The following is a 20,617-nucleotide window of genomic DNA, read 5'->3' as shown; positions in this document are numbered from 1 at the left end:
GAGAGAACTATTACGTCCCAGGGATACACAGGAAGTATCGGATTTGGCTAGGCGCGATGGCTTTACCACGTTCCGCTTCTTCGGCCATTTGAGATGTAATTAGTGACTGGATCTCTACCATATCCTTGATGAGATGTAGCTTTTGAGGGGGAAGACCCTGCAGCTATTTTGCGAGTCTAACGTTGGGTGACGCCCGAGAGGCATAGACTAGAGGAAAAAGCGTGTTGCTAAGGGGTGGGACTGGATTTCGTGTAAAATACAGTGGGCGAGGACACACGACATCAATCATCAATACAAGATCTATTCTTGGGACTAGGGGATCGGCAACCACACCGTATTCGGAGTAAGGTGTTTTAAATTAGGGCTCGGGAATGAATTTCGACGAATGTGGTGGTAAACCTAATTTGAATATCACTGTACATCGCAGATCTCAATCTTCTCAGTGCCAGAAGACGCCAATTTGAATATAACTGATTGGCCACGGAAAGAAGGATCGAAATTCTCGAGGACTAGGTCATTCAGCTTCAATCTTATTTCTGTTTTCCAGCCTTATTACGTTCTATCCATGGAATGAGATTAATATGATCGAAACGATCAAACAGGTCAGTTACTCGTTCATGTAGGAAGTGGATGGGCTTGTGACCTATTAATCGCTTCTATCTCATTAGTTTCATTTCATCATTTGGGAGTCGGATGTGAAAATATTCACCACCAGTGGCTTCTTCGCTACCGCCCAGTCAGGAATTAATCCCTACAGCAGATCTTCACTTTGGAGTTGCGATTAATTAATGCCTCTCAGCACGTAGTGGGCAGTTGTTTTGCAACATTTATTTCTAATCTGTGTAACTTTCTTCTACTCACCTAATGATGATGAATGATTGAGTTATAACCTTATAAGGTACCGCGACGGAAAGGAGACTGGAGGATATCGCAAGATCGTTTAATGTCAAGATTTCCCACACGCGAAGAGAGGCTCACTAGGCAGCGTCGATCCGTCTCGGGTAGGTAAAGTGGACAGTAGTCGGTGACCGTTTCGCCTGTTAAGGATCCTTGGGCCTCGTCTTTCCCTCACCCAACGGCTTTGGTACTGTTTGAGTTCGAAGAGGCAATTTCTTAGCAGGCCATCCAAAAGCAGATAGAAAAATGATTGGTGATACCGCTTGGTAGATGCCATTGAGTAATCATAAGCGCGGCGGTGATTGAGATAGGTAACAACAGTACATACTACAGCAAGCCACTGATGCTGCTGAACCGACCACCTAATAGATTCCTACCTCCCGCACCAGGTCCTCTCTAAATCTAATTCCCTCCCGCCCCCCCTCTGGTCCAGCGCAGGCTTTATAGGCCCTTGTACCAGTCGTTCTAGAATGCTACCACACTCTATTCCATTGCCCCAAGCAACCTAGGTGATCATGCGCCAGATCAAGTTCTATCAGACCAGCTCGAAGAACCATCAATTACGAAACTGTCTAGCCTTTGCGAGGGATATTTACGCTGGAAATATGATACCTGTTGTGGAACAGCGTTTTCACAATGAGCCCGGATACGGAACTGAAAGTCGCCTATCTGCGCATATCTCCAATCATGACATATACCTCGCGTTTGAGGCCCCTCTACTAGGTCTCTTAGTTATTATATATGGCAAATAAGAAAGGAAGAATAATGCTTATTAATAACATATAACAAGGACTTTATATACCACCTTTGACCCACAAGGCTTCCCGGTCTTGTATAATTCCAAGACAAGCGTCTAAGTTTAACGCCGCATGCTGTTTATCCCATCGGCTGCCCGATACCCTCTTGTCGCAGTCAGTCGCCCACTAAGATGCCTGTTGTGGCTTGTTATACCGCGGTATCCTCGTTTATGATGGTTAGCCCTTAACAATGGCGATGGACGAGTTGGGTCGCCCGTTCCTCGGGAGTAAGTGTTGTTTAGAATCCTGCAGCCAAGGCCACTAGGGCAACAATAATTGAAATGTGATACATTTGTCTTCAGAAAAGTAAAAAAAAAATACCAATTATAATGTTAGCACAGTAGAATAGAAAGGAATGTTATATTTCTTCCAGGACCCTTATTTATAACTTTCCAGCCGGGGCAATCTTTCTGGTTAGAATTATTTTAGCCATTTCTTTCTTTCTTTCTCTCTCTTTCTTTGTTGCTCACGGGCGTGCCGGGGCACTGGGCAAACATTGACCTCTTGAGTCTTTTAAAGGGCTCGACCGCTTAGACCCTCGGCTACATAAGCTCTCATGAAGAGACTTATCAATCGATGTGAAAAAGTTGGAGGTCATGTGATCCTCTATATATTTGACCCAGTTTGCGTGACCTACGCGTTTCGTTACCTTAGCATCTCTCTACACGGCCTTGAAATTTAGAATTAACTGGTTGAGATACAAAGCCTCCTGCTGTAAGCGCTCTACGGTTACTATATCTCAGAAACAATGCACCATCGGGACGCTGGAGGCCAGCAAGCGGCAGGGTATTGATACTACTAGGTCTAAGGGAGGTAGGTAGGTAGAAGATGTCTTAAAAAAACATACAACAGGAGGGATTCGCTGGTGGTCACCCACCCAACTACTAACCTCCCGGCGTGTGGCTTAAGTACGGCTGAGCGGACGGGAAGCCCTGTTCTCCACACCCTGTGGTCGTATGTATCAGACTATCGGGAAATGCAGGATTATATTAGTAGTTCCGAAGAATTTCAATGGGAAGAAAATAGAAATATTTATGTCTATTGTCTATTGAGGGTGTATATGGGAGGGCACGTTCAGCTCAGCTACAGCAAGCCATCTGACCCCTCCGGAACTGGGACCCAGAAAATTTATTCACTTAATATGCTCCATCCCATGCCCTAAATACCTAGCCACTCCCAAAGTGGCATACAGAACAACCTGCCAAGCAACATTCATTTGCTACTAATTCTTGTACTTGGGCGTGACGGGCGCGAGAGGAAATTGCAAAAGTTATAAAATTGTCACCCTAACGTAGAAGCATCCGTGAGCAAACTCTCTTCATTCTTACCATAGAGCTCCGTCATTCCATGAGCTAGGCTCCTTGAACTAGGCCTTTGTAATTACTATAGTTCCAGCTGACCCTCGCTTCTGACTAGCGACCTTCAATCGGGGCCATGCAGGCTCATCGCCTGTTCCCCTATCGCGTTAGGATGTGCCCGCCCGATTAGATATTCTGTGGAATCTACCCGGAAAGCAGCAGCTGACATCGGGCGTATACGGGTATCATTGATAAGGTGTGGTTAAAGTTTGAAGCTATTGTTGTCGGGGTCGATTGAAAAGGAATACCCTGTTCTCTAAAAGATAGCACCGAAGCATTCCAAGGACAAATTAGTTGAGAACGATCCTATGGACAATGGGAGTATCTATACGGATTGAGTATGATGGACTTTCATACAGGCCAGATTCGGTCACTTTGATTTACACAACGGCTGGCGTGTAGGCGTGTAATCCTGGACAACCATGAGATTGAACCTATTGGAATTTACATTCTCTTTGGGACAGAGGTTAACAGGGTGCTTCGTGGGGAGACCGAAATTATGGCGATAATAAAGACGGAAAAAGATAGAGTTCTTGCATTGGGTGAATACTTCGGTATGCGATTTTACGAAGATGAAGTTGAAGGGATTAGCGGTCTACCATCTGAGGTTAAGTCCAGATAATAATGAACAATGGGAAGTTTGTACAACTGGTTTATATAGCAAACGTTCTCCATTTATGAAAAGCTTTTCTACTGTTCTAGATGGAAGTCTACATGGTGATCTAGAAGACTGCAGACCTACCTGCAGACGATAGTTTGATTTCCAAAGGCCGGGCCTGTACCTCCAGAAAGGCATTCCCACCATCATTTTGGTGGTATGGATGAGAAAGATATGCCAGTAAATATATTAGACCGGTGTTCCAAGCTTTTCCGAAGAATGAGAAAGATGGGTTATCCGATATGGCTTCTCTAGTGGCAAGAATAATTGTGCTACGAAATGCGTGTCAATAATTCCCGCGTTCCACACCAATGAAGGAACATATCATATAGCTAGGTAGTAAGAAAAAATCATAGCACAGGTTTGGGAGACATATATTCCATATATTTCAGTAAGAGTAGGTCTTCAATAACAAAAAACAATACAACGAAAGTATTTTATAATCCTATTGACCCCATGAAGCAACGTAAATCCCTCCCATATAAGTCCCACGGCAAGATGCCTCCCAATCTGAACCTAGAGCGACGTTCGCTCCCCTTCGGAACACGCCCCCTCATATACAACAGGCCGATTCTCCCTCACCCACAGCAGCTCCGCGTCACTCTTCCACGGTGGCGGAATCAACCCATTGATCTTCCACATCCGCCGTTCGGTCTCATCAACATGATACTCAACATCATACCCTTTGTCCAGTGCGTGTGGTTTCAGCACCCGGTCTATCTTAGAGGCAGCCTGATCATACGCTGCGTCAGTGTCTGGTAGACGGATGGCGATGTGGGCGATGACTATCCGGACGAAGGGCCTGGCTGTTTCGGGCCGTGGATGGCCGCCCACGAAGACGTTTGTTGGATCCAGTTGGTGAAATTGGACAACAACGTAGAAGGCAGGGAGGCCGACGGATGTATAGTTTTCCGTAATGGCCTGGGCGAAGGCTGCTTTTTCCGTGGAAGTGGTAAAGGTCCCTGGGGGATGGTATATTTGCCAAAGGGGCATTTTGTGGAAGTGGTTATGATGTTTGGAATAGGACAGAATGATGTATTTCTGGTAGTATGAGAACAGGCGATAGAAACTGGAGCTGGGGTTTGGCTGAGAGGCCTCTTTATAATATATCATATTCACGATGACTGGTGGGAATTCTGAGCAAAACGCTGGATTACAAATCGTGATCTACACGGTCTAGAAGAAACTTGAGATAGAATAATCAGTCCGAGTTGCGGTTAGTGAACTGGGTCAGTGCGATGAATGGCGACATTGCCATTGCTTTCTTCGCTTGTCCTTGAGGCCCCGAGGACAGTATAAAAAGAGTCGATATACGGCTAGAACAACACATTCACGAAGAGTCCAGAGAATAAATTCAATATGTCACTACCCCATCAGTGTACACCTCTTGTATTAATTACCGGTGCGACAGGGTTCATCGGCTCACAAGTCGCCCTCGTATCCCTCCGGGCAGGATACCGGGTGCGACTGGCGATCCACAAACCGGAGCAGGAAGCCGTTCTACGAGCCCGTTACCCTGATTATAACGCCCAAATTGAAATCTCTATCATTCCAAATATCACAATCCGAGACGCATTTGAGTCTGCTCTTGATGGCGTGGACTACGTTTTCCACCTGGCTTCACCGATGCCAGGTCACGGTTCCGATCTGCAGGCAGAGTATCTCGACCCCGCCGTCAAAGGCACCGAATCCGTTCTCTTTTCCGCTCTAGCATTCCCTCAGATCAAGAAGGTGATTATTGTATCCTCGGTACTGGGCTTAACACCCCTTACTGCTCTGCGCGAAAAGGAAGTATTCGTGAAAGGTGAGTAACTTTCTCCTTCCCCTCCCCAACCAGGGATACATAGATCAAGGTTGATAGAACGGGGTAGACAACACCAACGAGACCATCCCAATTGATATACCCACAGTTATACCTGAAGGCCCCCGTGGACACGGCTTAAAATACCACGCCTCTAAGATCCGCGCTCACCAAGCCACGCGGGACTTCCTGGCCAGTCAGAATCCACACTTTACCATCATCACTTTCCACCCGACTTTTGTTCTCGGCGAAAGTCTCATCCAGAAAACACCAGAGGGAATAGATGGAATAAACGCACTCTTCTGGGATTGTCTGCATTCCGAGAAGCCAACCATACCGAACGTGTGGGTGGATGTTCGTGATGTGGCGGAGGCGCATATTCGGGCTCTTAAGGCGGAGATCCCATCTGGCACGGAGTTTCTTTTGTCGGCACCGGCGGCATCGTGGGAGGCAGCGGGGGAACTGGTGAGGCGGAATTTCCCTTCTGTTGGCTGCAAACTGCAGGGGCCGATCGAAGGGGGGTGGACAGTTGATACAAAGACTGCGGAGAGGATTCTGGGAATGCATTGGAGGCGGCCAGATGAGATTGTCGAAGCGGTGCTAAAGCAGCAGTTGAAGTTGAGGGGAGCTGAAGCTTCCCTGTAAGCTAGGATGACATTGGAAAAGGGTTATGAGAGAATAGCTTGATAGGTACTCTGGTCTACAACCCTACGAATAACTGCCGGACGCGGCACTTTGATGGATATCTCGCATCAACCCATCCACCGAGTTCCCCAACACCCAGTATCTTTTGTTTCGATCGGTACCTTTCTAAACGTAGGATAGTGCGTTGATTTTTAAGGCCCTAGAACTGGGATTGGAACCACAGCTGGAAAATACCTATCTTCGATCGCCCAGAATCTACGGTATACTGGGAGTGAATGTCCCTTCATTATGCGGGACGGTATCAAGACAAGTCAGATATTCGTAATTGGGATCTAATAGCGAGTAGGCTTTTATAATCATAGCATATGATCAATAATCATTAATCGCGGGACGGTTGCTTATTGATCACCTATTATGAATCGCGACCTGTTCGTGTTCAGCCACAGGAAGGCAACGAAGTGAGTAAAAAAAAGTTAACCTCTACGGTCAGTCAATGCTGACGTGAGCTCGGCACATAGCATGGTGGGGAGAGAAAAGGCGTGGTGATACGATACGCCCATTAGCATCTCAAGGCTGAGGGTATTGGGGAACCCGGTACCTGGTCAGACTAAAATATGCCGGAGATATTTGGCCGAGCCGATTTCGGCTCGGCTTTTATTGGGAGACCTCAACACTAAACTACAATAAATCCATGGCAAAAAAAAGTGGATCTGATACGAGTTATGCGAACCAGCTCTGACTCTGCCACGATGTATGGTGTGATCTTTGTAAAGTAGATAGGGAGTCATCCTTTTCTTAATGTTAACAATACCTATCTATCCCGTACCCTGGACGACAATATACGTGTTTTCGTAGTTCTCAAACCGGTATATCTTGAGAAATTTGCCAACGCAGAGAGAAGAGCCTGGCAAGAGCGCAGTGAATAGGCTATGACTGGCAAGGAATGGCAAATACAGTCTTCTTCATAGACTTCTCACAGTAAGCTCTGAATGAGTCGCAGGCTTCCTGCTTCGGCTCAATAGCTGTGATGCGCTTGCATTGCACCTTGCTAATGATGCTGGGGACATAATCGCATGTTCACTCGAGCACGATAACGCTGGACTCCTCTCCAATACACGTGTTGGGGCCATGAGCACCGACTAACTATATAGGAACATCAGGGGCCCTCATGCACATGTATACGCCTCACACCTACTACAGTCACGCTTGTTCATGGCCACAAAATAGTATATTAAGTGACATTAAGGATAAAGTCAACTAAACAGTCAACTGACAGGCAGCCTCAATCCCTGGAAATCGATCGCTAATCAAGCAAAACTTCTCAGTAAGAATATCCTTCGACACCTGTTGCAAATTATGAAACGAGAACACCACGCGCTTCATAAACACAATGTCTCCAATACGACTAGTCGTCTGCTCCAGCGTGGCCTGCGGAAGATGAATAACCACATCAGCAATAGTATTAATGATCTCCACCAGCTTGGTCAGGATCGAGGATCCGTGCACGCGGATTGTATTTTGCGAGATCTTAGTCAGGAATTGCCTCAGCTGACCGGAGAGCCGGAGCGGGAGTTCAAGGGACAATGAAGGACATAGAGGATGAGAGGACAAAAGCCAGTTGGACATGGCCATCTGCCAGAGCAGAGTGCGCATCCATTGTCTGGTGATGACAAGATCTGCTTGCTGCGTCTCGGATAACATCGAGACTTCGAGTTCCCAACGGGCGTCGTCTAGCTCGCGGTATTTTTGCTCCACCCACTTCGCTGAGACTTGGCTTCTGTCCCCAATCCAGAGATTGATGAAGGTTGGCTCGAAAATGAGGAATGTCTTGATGACCTGGGTCCAGCCCTGGGAGATACCGGGGGGTAGGTTGGGGTCAGCCTCCGGGAAGGAAACATTTGGGGATAGGGTTGCTGGAGAGAAATGCACGATCGAAATGAATCGTTCATGGATAAAGCATAACCAGTAGAGGCGTTGGCGCCGGGCTCGTTCTGTGAGATGCAGACTGCCGAGAACAGTCTTGTCCTCGATGCGCAGGAGGTGGATCATGGTGATGGCCTCACGCAAATAGACAAACCCTAAGTCGTATTGGCCAAGGCTCATGAAGCACATTTGGATGAAGATGTTGGTCATTGTGCGCAGGATGGATGGGCGGAATCCGAGCAACATTGGCGGTTGGGTTGCGATGGCTTGGTTGATGAGCTGGGTGATGTGGGTCGAGGCGCTTGACGTGGGATGATTGGATTGTGCCAGGTCAATCGTCGCGGCGGCAAATGCATATACAAATGCTGCGCTCTCTCTGTCAGACTCCATTTTGCTGATTGCATCGTGCAACTCGTCCTCGGTCATGATGGGGTTGAATGGGTATACGAGATGCATGTATTCCGGGACCAGGCTTTCAAAGTACGAGGTTGAAACTGGTGACAAAGCCGGAGCGAGAAGTGGGTTTGACGGCGTTTCAATTTTATGCTTCGAAATAACTTCTCCTCGACGAAGTGCATGCTTCCTTGATCGCGCGAGTCGATTATCGGTGTATGTGCAAACCAGGCCCAGGTGCTCACATTGCTGGCATCGTTGCTCGCCATTACAGCGAACTTTCCTTCGCCCGCAAGCGTCGCATGCCTTGTGTACTCGGTGTCGACGGTGGTCCTCCATGGTTCTACGGTAACAAATGCATCGATCTAGCGGGCGAGGTCGGTAGGAAGAGACATCGTGGGGCCGGCCTTTCTTACCCCAGGTTTTATATTAGATCGCGTGCCTTGGCGCCTTGGCAATGGCCTGAGGCACTCATTGACTTGATTCATCTTGGATGTTCGTTATATATTCCAAAGGAGTGAAGAAACAGAATCATAAAATTCAATGCAGGGCTCTACCAAAGTCATTATATCTATCATTTAAAACAAAAGCACACGTCCTTCGAATGGCTGCAACTCGTTCAAATCCCCTTCAACGTTACGCAACAACACCTTCGGATCCTGCACAGAAGCTGGTTTCTCGAATCTCAGGGTATCCTCCGAAAAGTTCAATACTACCAAAGCCGAATACTTCTGTCCTCGCTTAACATAGGTGAACACCTTCTCATTTTGCTCGTCCAAGATCTCAAAATCCCCAAAAACGAATACGTCGGCGTATTCTTTCCGTAGCTGAATAACCCGTTTCCAGAACGACAAGACAGAAGACTCATCGTTCTCCTGCACTTTTGCATTGATCTCGGGGTAGTTATCGTGGACGCGCATCCATGTCTTTTCCGACAAGGAAGAGAATCCACCATTAGCCTCGGGACTCCACTGCATAGGAAGCCGGGCATGGTCTCTCGCAAAACGCTGGAGTGACTTCATAGCAGTCTCCAGCTCCACCTGGTCATTATTGGAAACCTTCTGCACCATTTGGTAGTAGTTTGTGCTGTCGACATCTTTATATTCATCGATAGTCCAGCTCTCTGGCGCATTAACCATGCCAATTTCCTGGCCTTGGTAGATGAATTGAGTGCCTGACAACGTGCCCTGCATCATCGCAAGCATCTTCGCTGATGTGACTCTCAATTCTGGGGTCTTCTCGGAACCAAACCGAGAGACAGACCGACCCTGGTCATGATTCTCCATGAACACCGTGGACCACCCATCTGTCCCCCTCATGATCACTTGAGTACCCTTGACCGCAGCCTTGAGTTCCGGTAGCGTCCAGCCTGGCAGCGTAGTCAAGAATTTATAGTCTTTTCCTTGTCCAAGATCGACGATATCGAACTGAAAGACCATGTTCAGCTGGTTCTGCGCTGCGGACACATACCGCAGAATGCCATCGACAGTGTGCGTATTTGGCAGCTCTCCCACCGTCATCGCGTCATACTTGGCAAGTACCTCATTCATCTCCCCAAGGTATTCGTGAATACGGGGTCCATTACAGAACAATGCTGGCGACATTTGAGTCTCCGACTTGGGGTCGAGGACCGGCGCATCTGGGTACTCCGGATGTTTGCTGTACATGTTCACTGTGTCCACACGGAATCCATCAACACCCTTCTGCAGCCAGAACTCCATCGCCGAATCATAGATCGCACGGCGGGTCTCTGGGTTCTCCCAGTTGAGATCTGGCTGTTCCTTGCAAAACAAATGGAGATAGTATTCTTGGCTTCCTTCGTCCCATTCCCAAGCACTGCCGCCGAAGATACTGCGCCAGTTGTTGGGTGGCTTCCGGACTCCATTGCTGTCGTATTTTGCAGGCTTCCAGATGTACCATTCGCGCTTGGGGCTAGATTTTGACGACCGCGATTCCTTGAACCACTTGTGCTCGTGCGAGGTGTGGTTGACAACCAGGTCCAGAATAATGCGCAGCCCGCGACGGTGGCACTCGTCGATGAGTACTTCCATGTCCTGTACTGTGCCGTATGGTGGGTAGACACTCTCATAGTCGGCGACATCATACCCCATGTCGTATTGGGGGCTGTCGTACATGGGTGAGATCCAAATCACGTCTACCCCCAGGCTGGTGATATAATCAAGGGAGGAGATGATACCGGGAATATCACCGATACCGTCATTGTTAGAGTCTTTAAAACTGGCCGGGTAGATCTGGTAGATGATGGAGTTTTTCCACCATTTTTCGCCAACCGGGGCTGGAGACATTTTCGAGGGGTATTGGGTAGAGAAAAATGAAAAGAGGATGGTAGGAGAGGAAAAGCTTTCTGGCCAAACAAACTTGGTCGAAAGGAAAGATATATAACTGCCTGGGTGAGTAGGGCAATCACGGTACTCGCACACCATCCCATAACAACTGGCATGTACGATGCTGATCCACCCATCAGATACATGCTCCGAATTGGCGCAATGTCGGGCCGGGCAGTTATCACACCTGCAGAAGAGGCCCTTGCGGTGTCCACCAGGGTCCAGCTTCAACCCCACAACACCTTGGCCCCGCTCGACCGTTGTCAAGATGATTCTAAATATGACATTTTCTCATGGAAACACCGATCATGTCCTGTACATGTGCGCACGACTGGTATTGTATCAGTTAAAATGGCCAAGAGACCGACTAAACCGACTACAGTTAGTGATGTGAGGGTTCTCCGTGGTTAATACGTGCCTCGGCCCGACATTGGTCCAATAGAACGGTGAGGTCTGCTAGCCGAGCAGCTGCAGGTCTGGACGCGGTGATTAAGTTGACCCTAGATCAAGACTCAGGCCCACTTACGCCCCCCGTTCAAGTGCCCTTTATCCGATGGTGCTCTAACATGACTGATCATTTGCCTTTCACAGAAGTGGATGTTTGTAACGAGTACATCTTATTGTTATGTACATGACTCGGAGATGGTATGGCATGGATAAAACAAACAATTCGACTTGAGTCTCCTTCACGATGGTTCTGCGTGGAAAAACAAGCATAAATTATAATGAAAGTCAATTCTGTCTTCCATTACCTTCTGATTCTTGCCGGCCCGACATCTGGCCAATCAAATCGCTTTCTTTGGCCGCCAAAAACCCGGGGGGATCCGTTGGAGAGAATCTGGGGAAAAAACCTTGTCTCCTGGACAGCACCTGCATCCTCGCGAGTTTGCTGCGGGGAATCATGCGCACTTGGAGAACTTTGATGCTCGTATAGTCCGGGTTAGGTGCATACAATGCGCTATTGACTGTGATCTGATTCCTGTGGCAAGGCTGTATAAAGGCCCTGTGTGTGCCTTCACTTTCCACGCAATCGTCCCTTCCATCCGCAATTGTTCCTACTTGGTCTACTGCAAACCATACCCAAGATGACTACCGAGAAGGCCGCTATGTCTGAACACATTGAGAACGACAACCCATCTAGCCATGATACCATCGACCTCCCTAACAGTGCCGAGGCACAGGCAGCCATTGCGAAAGAGCGTGAGATGACTCTATGGGAGGCGCTCAGACTCTATCCGAAGGCCGTGGGGTGGTCACTTTTATTCTCTTGTGCTATCATCATGGAAGGCTACGATGTTGTCCTCATCGGTTCTTTCCTCGCTTTTCCTGCATTCAACGAAAAATACGGACATCTCATGTCGGACGGAACATATGGACTCGAAGCTAAGTGGCAAGCCGGTGTAAACAACGCGATGGCCTGCGGTCAAATTATTGGACTTTTCCTCAACGGACTTATCTCAGAGCGCTTGGGATACCGAAAGACCCTGATGGCATGTCTTGCCGCCACCATTGGTTTCGTTTTCATTCTCTTCTTTGCGCCGAATATCCAAACTCTTGTGGTCGGCGAGCTCTTCATGGGCATCCCCCTTGGAGTATATCAAACCCTCGTCGTGACATACGCATCCGAAGTGTGTCCTATAGCGTTGCGCGCATACCTTACCACCTATGTGAACCTCTGCTGGGTGCTAGGCCAATTGCTCGCCTCTGGCGTGCTGAAGGGTCTCGCCGAGCGCACCGATCAGTGGGCATACCGTATCCCCTTCGCTCTGCAGTGGATCTGGCCCATCCCCATTTTCATCGGGGTGTTTCTGGCCCCCGAGAGCCCCTGGTGGCTCATTCGGCAAGACCGCCGTGAAGACGCCGTCAAGGCTGTGAAACGATTGACGAGCGCCAGCGCAGACTTCAACGCCGAAGAAACCGTCTCGATGATCGTATACACCGACGCACTCGAGCGACGTGCGGAAACCGGTACCTCATATCTTGACTGCTTCAAGAAAACCGACTTGCGCCGAACCGAAATCGCCTGCTGTGCATGGGCGGCGCAGAGTTTGTGCGGCGCAGGTCTGATGGGCTACTCTACCGTCTTCTACCAGCGTGCGGGTCTCGCCGTGTCACAGTCGTTCACCATGTCGCTCGTACAATATGCCCTAGGAGTGGTGGGGACCTTCGTCTCCTGGACAGCGATGTCCTACTTCGGCCGTCGCACCCTCTACGTCGGCGGTCTCTTTCTCCTAGCCATTGTACTATTCGTCATCGGGTTCGTCTCTATCGCCCCATCCACACCCGCCATCTCCTGGGCAACCGGATCCATGCTTCTCGTCTACACCTTTATCTACGACTCCTCCATCGGACCCGTCTGCTTCGCTCTCGTCGGCGAAATCCCGTCCTCCAGACTCCGTACTAAGACAGTGGTACTCGCCCGAAACGTGTACAATATTCTCAATCTCGTCACTGGACTCATCATCCCGTATATGCTCAACGTGGATGCTTGGAACTGGCGTGGAAAATCAGGTTTCTTCTGGGGTGCGCTCTGCGTTTGCTGTTTGACATGGTCGTTCTTCCGCCTGCCAGAACCTAAGGGACGGTCGTATGCTGAGTTGGATCTGTTGTTTGAGAGAAGGGTCAAGACGAGAGAGTTTGCAACTGCTAAGACTGGGCTGGAGGATTCGCAGAGCGACGCGAAGGATGATATGGTGAAGGTCTGAGACTTGATTTGGGTATTCAGTTGGGATTCGTATAATAAGGAGCAAGTGGTGTTCTCGCGTAGGGAGTTTGTGTTATTCTATTTCGTTCTGCTATTAACTTCTCAGATGTCTCTATCTTGTCAAGTTCTGAATCAGCTTCTGGGAAACACCTTGTTGGGCTTGAACGGCCTCTCGGATATATACCATAGCCTCGCTCAAACCATGAAATACTTTTAGCCTGTTAAATCGGCTTATAAACGCAGTCTATGGATTGAATATTAAATCTTGTCATGGAAACTCGATTTATATTACGTGTAGTTGCAGATGGATGCTCTCGTGGATAACATTCGGGTGGCGGCTTAATTGGAATTTCTACTTTCGACGGGCGGTCGGGATTACTCGTGTTCAGATCTAATTGTTATGATAATCTATTCAGGCATCGATGCCGTGGCTTGCACCTCAGCAGCTCTGTTAAGTCCCTCGGGCACTGTAATATGATAGGCAAACTAGTGTTTCCCCCGTGGCTCGTTGAAGACAATTTGTAAAAGGTACGAAATCTAGCAGATTGAATTTTCTTTATACCCTCAAATAGATCATTTATTGGTGCATATCTATTAGTTAATCTTAAGAAGCTCAACCTCACTGCAATGAAAGAAAAGTTAGTCTCACAGTATTACTTTCGGGTCAATTGACTTTTGCAGACTTACAAGATCAGAGTAGAGTTTGCAGGGATCTTGCCAGCCGCCCTAATTAAAGAAGGATTGTTAGTTCGAATAGGTTCAATTCAACGTGTGCAAATCATTTTCAGGTGGCATACTTGTCACCGTAGCCATAGTCCCTGTCATGTTGTTAGTATTATGCTATATGTCTATTTTCGTACAGAGGGTTGACTTACGGGGTAATAGTCAGGGTGGACTTCTCGCCAAGGCTCATCTGCATGACACCCTCATCCCAGCCTGGCCAGGCCATTGTTAGCAATCCACGAGAGTGGGTTAAGTGAGGGTCAATAGCTTGGAAGAGATACCCTTGATAACCTTTCCAGTGCCAATCTGCACACTCAACGGGCCACGACCGGGCGATCTAGAACTATCAAACCTATGGATAGATTTAGCATTCAACAGTTCTCCGTAGACGAAGCCAAAGATTCTAGTAGAGGATAAGCCGGCTTACTGCTTGCCCTGGAAGCCCTTGTTGGCCTTCTTAGGGTCGTAGATCCAGCCGGTGTAGTGGATGGAGACCTTGTCGCCTGAAGCAGGCGAGGGGCCGCTACCGCGGGTGATAATCTTTCTCTCGACACCCATCTTGAATGTTATTTATCTTGCTGGAAGTGTAAGTGACGAAAAGGACCGGTCGTTGGGGGAACGAGGGGAAGTCAAAAGGTGAGAGGCAACGCTGATTCGTATTTTTCCTCGAAGTGGGGGTGCGCTTGTTATCCAGCAGGATTCGCGTAGCGATCCTACCATTCCATCTTTCTTGACTTATTCTAACGAAATCAGGAGCGTACCTAGTAGGAAATTTTAGTATTCCATGTGGCTTTCTCTAATATTTAACTTTAAAAAAACGAAATTCACAAAGCATTGGCTTAAAATTACATTGGTAATAATTGTATCAAGTATCACGTGATACGTTAATGGCTGATGTAATCATATTAATAAGCAAGATCATGAAGCTAGTCTAAAAAAAGACGATAATCTTAAACCCTGGCTGGCACTGCAACATCAGAATATATTGTATTGGGATAGGCGGAGGAGGATCATTAGTCGGATTGGTCGATGAGAGCGAGTCCACAATCCGGCTACGATAAGATAGGCATGATATAGCAGAAATGCCAATCATTGCTGACCTCATTCCCTCGTGAATAGATATAACGAGATTAATGTTCCTCTGTTCTAGCCATAAGCATGGCTGTCTCATATGTCGGCTACCGGATATCGCACCCTCGTCAATGACTGACTGGTCGTATCGTTCAGCATTCGATTCTCAGATGCATATGGAATCGACCTTGTACACAATGATGAGGAGGAATTTGCCATACGACATAATTATATCACACTCTCTCGTGTGAAAGACACATTTTTGGTCTCTCCAACTAGGAGACAACCGATGGTGCAGGAGCGAAATCATCTATTACTTGGCCCAGATGCCGAGCCATATAATTCAGTTCAATGGAAGTGACGCCCTCGATTATATCCCTCAAGACCTCAATAATATGTCGTTGTCTCAGGCCAGGCCAGAAATGCCGGAAAGGTAGTTAGCAAGATATATGCTACACCTTTTCGTTTGGTGGCTTGGAGCGAGCTAACTGAATACGAAAGTCACTAACTAAATATATAATGAGATCGCCCTTGTTTATTTTATACATACCAAATAAGTATAGGTGTTTGGGTTTCCAGGACCTGGCATATGTCTCACCCAATTTTTGGGTCTGATTTTCAAGGGGCGATCTTCCCCAGAATTTCAGACCATCGGCGATTCAGTTCCCGTCGATCACCGAATATCTAGGCTTCTTCGTATAGTATACTGCCGGTACGTCGTCCGGGAGTTGAAATTCTCCAATTTTGAGGCACCACGATCCCAATCCTTCGCTATACTGGAGACTGGGGTACCTTTCTCACGAAATGAGGGGTCAACGAGATATAAAGCTGGCCAGGTATCTCTAAGTAGTGACCATATAACCCTCTCCATCATCATTCTCAGTATCATCATCCATATCGCTTGTGTTCTCTATCGTTTCTCGATCTAATCTTAACCAAGTCACCTCCATCACCATGAAGCTCTCCGTCTTCTCCATCCTAACCCTCGGTCTCACCGCCGGTGCCCTCGCCACCCCTGCCAACATCCAGCGCGATCTGCCCACCATCACCGGGGTCCTATCTGGCATAGGCACTAAAGTTGACGCCCTCGACTCAGCCATCCAGGCATACACGGGTGGTGACGTGGCCAAGGTCCAACAAGCGTCCGACAGCCTTGTCGATGCCATCAATGCCGGCACTACCAAGGTCAGCGGCTCCTCCAACCTCAGCGGCGGCGATGCTCTCGGTCTCCCTGGCCCCGTGAACAACCTCAAGCAGAAGATCACCACGGCCGTTACCCACCTATCCGGCAAAAAGTCCCAGATTGTTCAGGCCGGCAAGGGTGGTCAAACCTATAATGACTTGATCCAGCAGAAGACGGCCGCGAAGAAGTTGTCTGATACTATTGTCTCCAAGGTTCCTGAGAACTTGCAGAACCTTGCCTCCGGGATTGCTGGTGGTATTTCCGATGCTATTGAGAAGGGTGTTCAGGACTTCCAGGACCAAGCTACGAAGGGTGGAAAGCGCGAAGTCGCGAGCGCTGATGCTGTTGCTGCTATTGCTGTCTAAGGGGATGTCTATGTGATTTGATTATGGGGTTTGAGTTGTTTCTTGGCCTGCGTTAGTGCAGATGTGCTGTGAACATTGTCAAGGTGTGATGGTGCCTTGTGTCTGTTGCGAATACTGAACGGGATGTATTAAGTTGATTGCCTGTACTTGAGTGTCATGCCCAATATAGTGTGGTAGTATTAAGTAGTCAATACATTACCGACTTGAAAGCCCCGAAATATGTATAGAGACGACCTCACCCACCAGCTGCGAGATGCGCTACGAAGTGTACCGGAATAAGTTTAAATCGCCCGATTTCCCTCATTCCTACGCCTGATCCTCCGCTCGAAAAGATGAGGTGGAATCGCCTATATTTCCATATTTTTATTATTCTAGGGAAACGTCAACGCGTCAATATATCTACTAGCTAGTATATCAACTGGTATGTCTATATCTACTAGTTGGTATGTAGGGGCCTGACCCACCTAGAATACTACCACATAATCCAATACCGCAGGATAGGACCCTTAAATCCTTCGGTGAAGGTCTATATAGTATAGAATAGTCTATATCTTATAAAAGTTAGAGAACTGCAGCTATTTAACTCTATCCCAGAGCTTTTAAATACTAATGTTATAATATATATCTTCTGGAAAGTACTATTTTGAAATATTACCTCTTATCGATATAGCTTCAAATGTCTATCTACTATTAGAATACCTTTCCAATATATTTCCGCTGCTGATACCTATGTTCGAATATAATATTTATTGACATATCCAGTAAAACTGTACCTTTCTATCTACTAGTCTATAGTAGGTCAACCTTATAAAGAGTAGTATAAGGCCTTAGAAAGGGGGAGCAGTCTACTAAACTACTGCTATTCTCAGACCCCTTTGGATTCCCAATATACATATATATATATGCATATTTATAATACAAATATCAACGACAGCTGCTTAGTAGATCTACTGAACGGCTGTTGGCGACCCGGGAAGAGTCCCTGAATGGGAGCTGTATGTGGGTATAATGCAATTACTACTACTACTACTACTACTACTACTACTACTACTACTACTAATATATTTGAATGCAGTGAGACTGCATCAACTGGGGGTTGGGTTGGGTTTCTTTTTGGTCGTAGCTCCTCGCCGACGTCTCCGCTTTATATATTAATTATGGGTAAAAGTTGTTCGCATATATCAAAACTGTCCTTATTTGATACGTACTGTTGCTGATCGCAGTAGGCCAACTATTAGACATCAAGTAGGCCAGTATCTTTGTAATGTAAAGTCTAAATCAAGCTCAAACAAATTAGAAATGCCGGTGTGATGAGGACTTTTTTGTAATTGTACTGATAGCCATAAAAGCAAGGCCTGGCAAGACATCGTATCGACTCACACAAGCATTGATCCAACGGTATCTTTGAAATATAAGCATCCAAATTTGATCATTTACTGCAATATCATATTGCAGATGTAGCCAATAGGTTTCAGGATCCTCTAATAATAATGCACAGTCTAAAATACTGCTTTGTAGTAAATATCATTGGAATCAGCCTCTCTTGGAGGTTAAGTCATTTATATCCCGCGTACGCATAGCTTGCCTTCTTGGAAAAATGTAGTTGCACTGTGATGCCAGCCACGAGCGGCCAGTTCTTCGCTGCGTGAGTAATTGGTGATAGCTTGACTTTGCTAACTTGTCTATATAACCCTTTGTCTTCAAAGAACCAATACATACGACCATAGGGTGTGGAAAACAGGGCTTCCCGTCCGCTCAGCCGTACTTAAGCCACACGCCGGGAGGTTAGTAGTTGGGTGGGTGACCACCAGCGAATCCCTCCTGTTGTATGTTTTTCTTTTTTCATTTTGGTCTAAATATCGTTTTAGGTGTGTTGGGTTTACTCTGTAGAGTGCCCTTACTGCTGCTATAAAGCTCTACGGTTGGTGAAAATGAGTGCAATCCGGCATAGTCTTAAAAGTTATACACGCAGTTATGGAGACGCAAAATTCATCTGATCTAGAATGTAGAATTGGCATGAATAATCCCAAGCTGTCGCGAATGTAATGCTTGTATCATACTGCAGATGTAAGGCTTAATGTCCCCCTATATTAAGAAAGCACCCCTGGCGTCTGTACCTGTAACAATAAATAGGTTGATCCCTAGAGCCTTTGTTATAATAGAAGACCTTTCTATCAGAAGAGCATCGGTATCTATAGTCTATACAGGATCTGCTTCTTATTCCAGTATATAAAGGGGATATGTTGTTAGTATTTATGACCAGAGTCAATCAAGTAGAACGATCCTTTGTTATATGCATATCATAAAGAGGACTTTACTGCACTGGGCATATATCACCTGCTATCAGTCGTCAACATTGTAGGAACGTGCTCAGGTATTCTTCCAGTCTAAACGGAAAACATGATTCCCAAAGTCATCGCAAGTTTCTAGTCCGATTCAGAACCATGTGAGCCACATGGCAGTAGCAGAGAGTCCATTAATCCTCTTCATCCATAACCTTGACAATTACTCCAGGAAGGCTTCTCAATCGTTGAACACCCTGTTCATCAATCCTGGATTCAGTCAGAAGATTAGGACCAGTTCATTTAACGGATACATAGCAAAACTGGTCTTGTAGGAGACGTACTCAATGCCAAATATCATAGGCGGTAAACTTCTAGTTTCAGGGTACTCGCTGGTTCCAGTGAATTCCGTAAGGATGCTAAGATTGTCAGCCATAGCGTATTTCAAGTCGTTCCTCGGACCTTTGAGTTCCAACATACTTATCAACCCCTTCGCGACTGTCTTCCCAACTCTCCACACTTTCAAACCTGACTGAAATTTCCTGTATACAAATTAATACTAATAGCAGTTGTTAAGTTGGGCATATCTCACCTTCTGGGGCATTGTCAGATGGCAGGAAGCTTGTTAAGTTGAATATTCAGAAAATATTTGCGGCACTAGAATGATTGAGACTTTACTCAACACTACAGGAATATATACAGTTTCTCGCTACAGATCAGGCTGGCTGAGGATCTGCACGTACAGCTCATCATGCATGTGGATCAGCGAGGTTTGCCCCACCAAATTTGTCATTCACGAGATCATGGCCCTAACTAGCCTTTTTTACAGGAGGGGAATAGTCCACCACTAGACGACGCGAGGCAGCCCATATGGTCAGAGGCGCGGCTACTAGTGCAGCGGGAGGCGGGGCAGCGAACCAATAATGTAATCAAGAATACACGAAGCGAGGCGATCCTAGGGCGGGGTCCCAGTTCCGAGGGGGTCAGGATTTAGTGGCTGGGGGTCAGAGTGGTTCTGACCTCCCGAGAGATCTACCGCCTTTGTCACATAATAAGATCTCCGAGAGGGTCAGAACTTTATATATTATATAATCGAGCTCTAAGGGGGCAGAAATTTTTAATAATTCTGACCTCCTTAGAGCTTTAATTTTAGCTATTTTAAACTATATTTAAACAGGAAAGATTTTAAGAGTTAATTAACTTTAGATTATATTTAAACAATATTAAAAGTAAATTTAAACTAAATATATTTTAATATCTTTTATATATTATTAAATAATAAAGACTTAAAAAACTGTAGTAGTCACGTGATAAATCTCTAAGGGGGTCAGAAAATACTCCTCCTGATTTTTTAAGATTAGTAAAAAATAGCTCTGAGGGTCAGAAATTACAATATCACGTGAAGCGGCAGTATTTTTTCTGACCCCCTCGGAGATGGTTTCTCCGCCCCACCCTGACCCCCAGCCACTAAA

General features: G+C 46.8%; 8 protein-coding genes across 8 annotated transcripts; 3 read left to right on the top strand and 5 right to left on the bottom strand.

The window, feature by feature from the left end:
• Positions 1–4,226: 4,226 nt before the first annotated feature.
• On the bottom strand, positions 4,227–4,703 carry BDV38DRAFT_278696 (tautomerase family protein; the record flags this gene model as incomplete). The annotated part of the gene is made up of 1 exon (XM_032058811.1): positions 4,227–4,703. One exon carries the CDS (start codon positions 4,701–4,703, stop codon positions 4,227–4,229), a length of 477 nt encoding a protein of 158 aa, XP_031917975.1.
• Positions 4,704–5,069: 366 nt separating this feature from the next.
• On the top strand, positions 5,070–6,156 carry BDV38DRAFT_295727 (SDR family oxidoreductase; the record flags this gene model as incomplete). The annotated part of the gene is made up of 2 exons (XM_032062766.1): positions 5,070–5,514; positions 5,582–6,156. 2 exons carry the CDS (start codon positions 5,070–5,072, stop codon positions 6,154–6,156), a joined length of 1,020 nt encoding a protein of 339 aa, XP_031917974.1.
• A 1,257-nt stretch (positions 6,157–7,413) lies between these two features.
• BDV38DRAFT_278694 (uncharacterized protein) lies at positions 7,414–8,811 on the bottom strand (the record flags this gene model as incomplete). The annotated part of the gene is made up of 1 exon (XM_032058810.1): positions 7,414–8,811. The coding sequence occupies one exon, from the start codon at positions 8,809–8,811 to the stop codon at positions 7,414–7,416; it is 1,398 nt and encodes a 465-aa protein (XP_031917973.1).
• A 239-nt stretch (positions 8,812–9,050) lies between these two features.
• On the bottom strand, positions 9,051–10,778 carry BDV38DRAFT_278693 (glycoside hydrolase family 13 protein; the record flags this gene model as incomplete). The annotated part of the gene is made up of 1 exon (XM_032058809.1): positions 9,051–10,778. One exon carries the CDS (start codon positions 10,776–10,778, stop codon positions 9,051–9,053), a length of 1,728 nt encoding a protein of 575 aa, XP_031917972.1.
• A 933-nt stretch (positions 10,779–11,711) lies between these two features.
• Positions 11,712–13,572, top strand: BDV38DRAFT_295723 (MFS maltose permease MalP). Its single transcript, XM_032062765.1, has one exon. The coding sequence runs from the start codon at positions 11,903–11,905 to the stop codon at positions 13,520–13,522; it is 1,620 nt and encodes a 539-aa protein (XP_031917971.1). The 5' UTR covers positions 11,712–11,902; the 3' UTR covers positions 13,523–13,572.
• A 466-nt stretch (positions 13,573–14,038) lies between these two features.
• Positions 14,039–14,890, bottom strand: BDV38DRAFT_236615 (FKBP-type peptidyl-prolyl cis-trans isomerase). The gene is made up of 6 exons (XM_032053480.1): positions 14,672–14,890; positions 14,526–14,596; positions 14,397–14,457; positions 14,319–14,339; positions 14,209–14,247; positions 14,039–14,143 (listed from the first exon to the last, which is right to left on the bottom strand). Exons 1-6 carry the CDS (start codon positions 14,800–14,802, stop codon positions 14,116–14,118), a joined length of 351 nt encoding a protein of 116 aa, XP_031917970.1. The 5' UTR covers positions 14,803–14,890; the 3' UTR covers positions 14,039–14,115.
• Positions 14,891–16,269: 1,379 nt separating this feature from the next.
• BDV38DRAFT_278690 (cell wall mannoprotein 1 family protein) lies at positions 16,270–16,863 on the top strand (the record flags this gene model as incomplete). The annotated part of the gene is made up of 1 exon (XM_032058808.1): positions 16,270–16,863. One exon carries the CDS (start codon positions 16,270–16,272, stop codon positions 16,861–16,863), a length of 594 nt encoding a protein of 197 aa, XP_031917969.1.
• A 2,276-nt stretch (positions 16,864–19,139) lies between these two features.
• BDV38DRAFT_236613 (uncharacterized protein) lies at positions 19,140–19,781 on the bottom strand. The gene is made up of 4 exons (XM_032053479.1): positions 19,738–19,781; positions 19,626–19,687; positions 19,490–19,564; positions 19,140–19,415 (listed from the first exon to the last, which is right to left on the bottom strand). The coding sequence occupies exons 1-4, from the start codon at positions 19,747–19,749 to the stop codon at positions 19,340–19,342; spliced, it is 225 nt and encodes a 74-aa protein (XP_031917968.1). The 5' UTR covers positions 19,750–19,781; the 3' UTR covers positions 19,140–19,339.
• Between the last annotated feature and the right edge of the window lie 836 nt (positions 19,782–20,617).

This window comes from Aspergillus pseudotamarii (genome assembly GCF_009193445.1).
Source record: "Aspergillus pseudotamarii strain CBS 117625 unplaced genomic scaffold BDV38scaffold_6, whole genome shotgun sequence".
Classification (NCBI taxonomy): domain Eukaryota; kingdom Fungi; phylum Ascomycota; class Eurotiomycetes; order Eurotiales; family Aspergillaceae; genus Aspergillus; species Aspergillus pseudotamarii.
The sequence above is the reverse complement of the archived record's forward strand: the minus strand, read 5'-3'. Positions and strand labels throughout refer to the sequence as shown.

Excerpts from the sequence above, each read along its gene's own strand:
- BDV38DRAFT_295723 (XM_032062765.1), top strand. The coding sequence starts at position 11,903 with ATGACTACCGAGAAGGCCGCTATGTCTGAACACATTGAGAACGACAAC.
- BDV38DRAFT_236615 (XM_032053480.1), bottom strand. The coding sequence starts at position 14,802 with ATGGGTGTCGAGAGAAAGATTATCACCCGCGGTAGCGGCCCCTCGCCT. Across the intron at positions 14,597-14,671 it reads AAGGGCTTCCAGGGCAAGCA|GTTTGATAGTTCTAGATCGC; the intron begins GTAAGCCGGCTT and ends ATCTATCCATAG. Across the intron at positions 14,144-14,208 it reads GCAAACTCTACTCTGATCTT|TGAGGTTGAGCTTCTTAAGA; the intron begins GTAAGTCTGCAA and ends CTTTCATTGCAG.
- BDV38DRAFT_236613 (XM_032053479.1), bottom strand. Across the intron at positions 19,565-19,625 it reads AGTCGCGAAGGGGTTGATAA|CATCCTTACGGAATTCACTG; the intron begins GTATGTTGGAAC and ends TGACAATCTTAG. Across the intron at positions 19,416-19,489 it reads CCTATGATATTTGGCATTGA|GATTGATGAACAGGGTGTTC; the intron begins GTACGTCTCCTA and ends GACTGAATCCAG.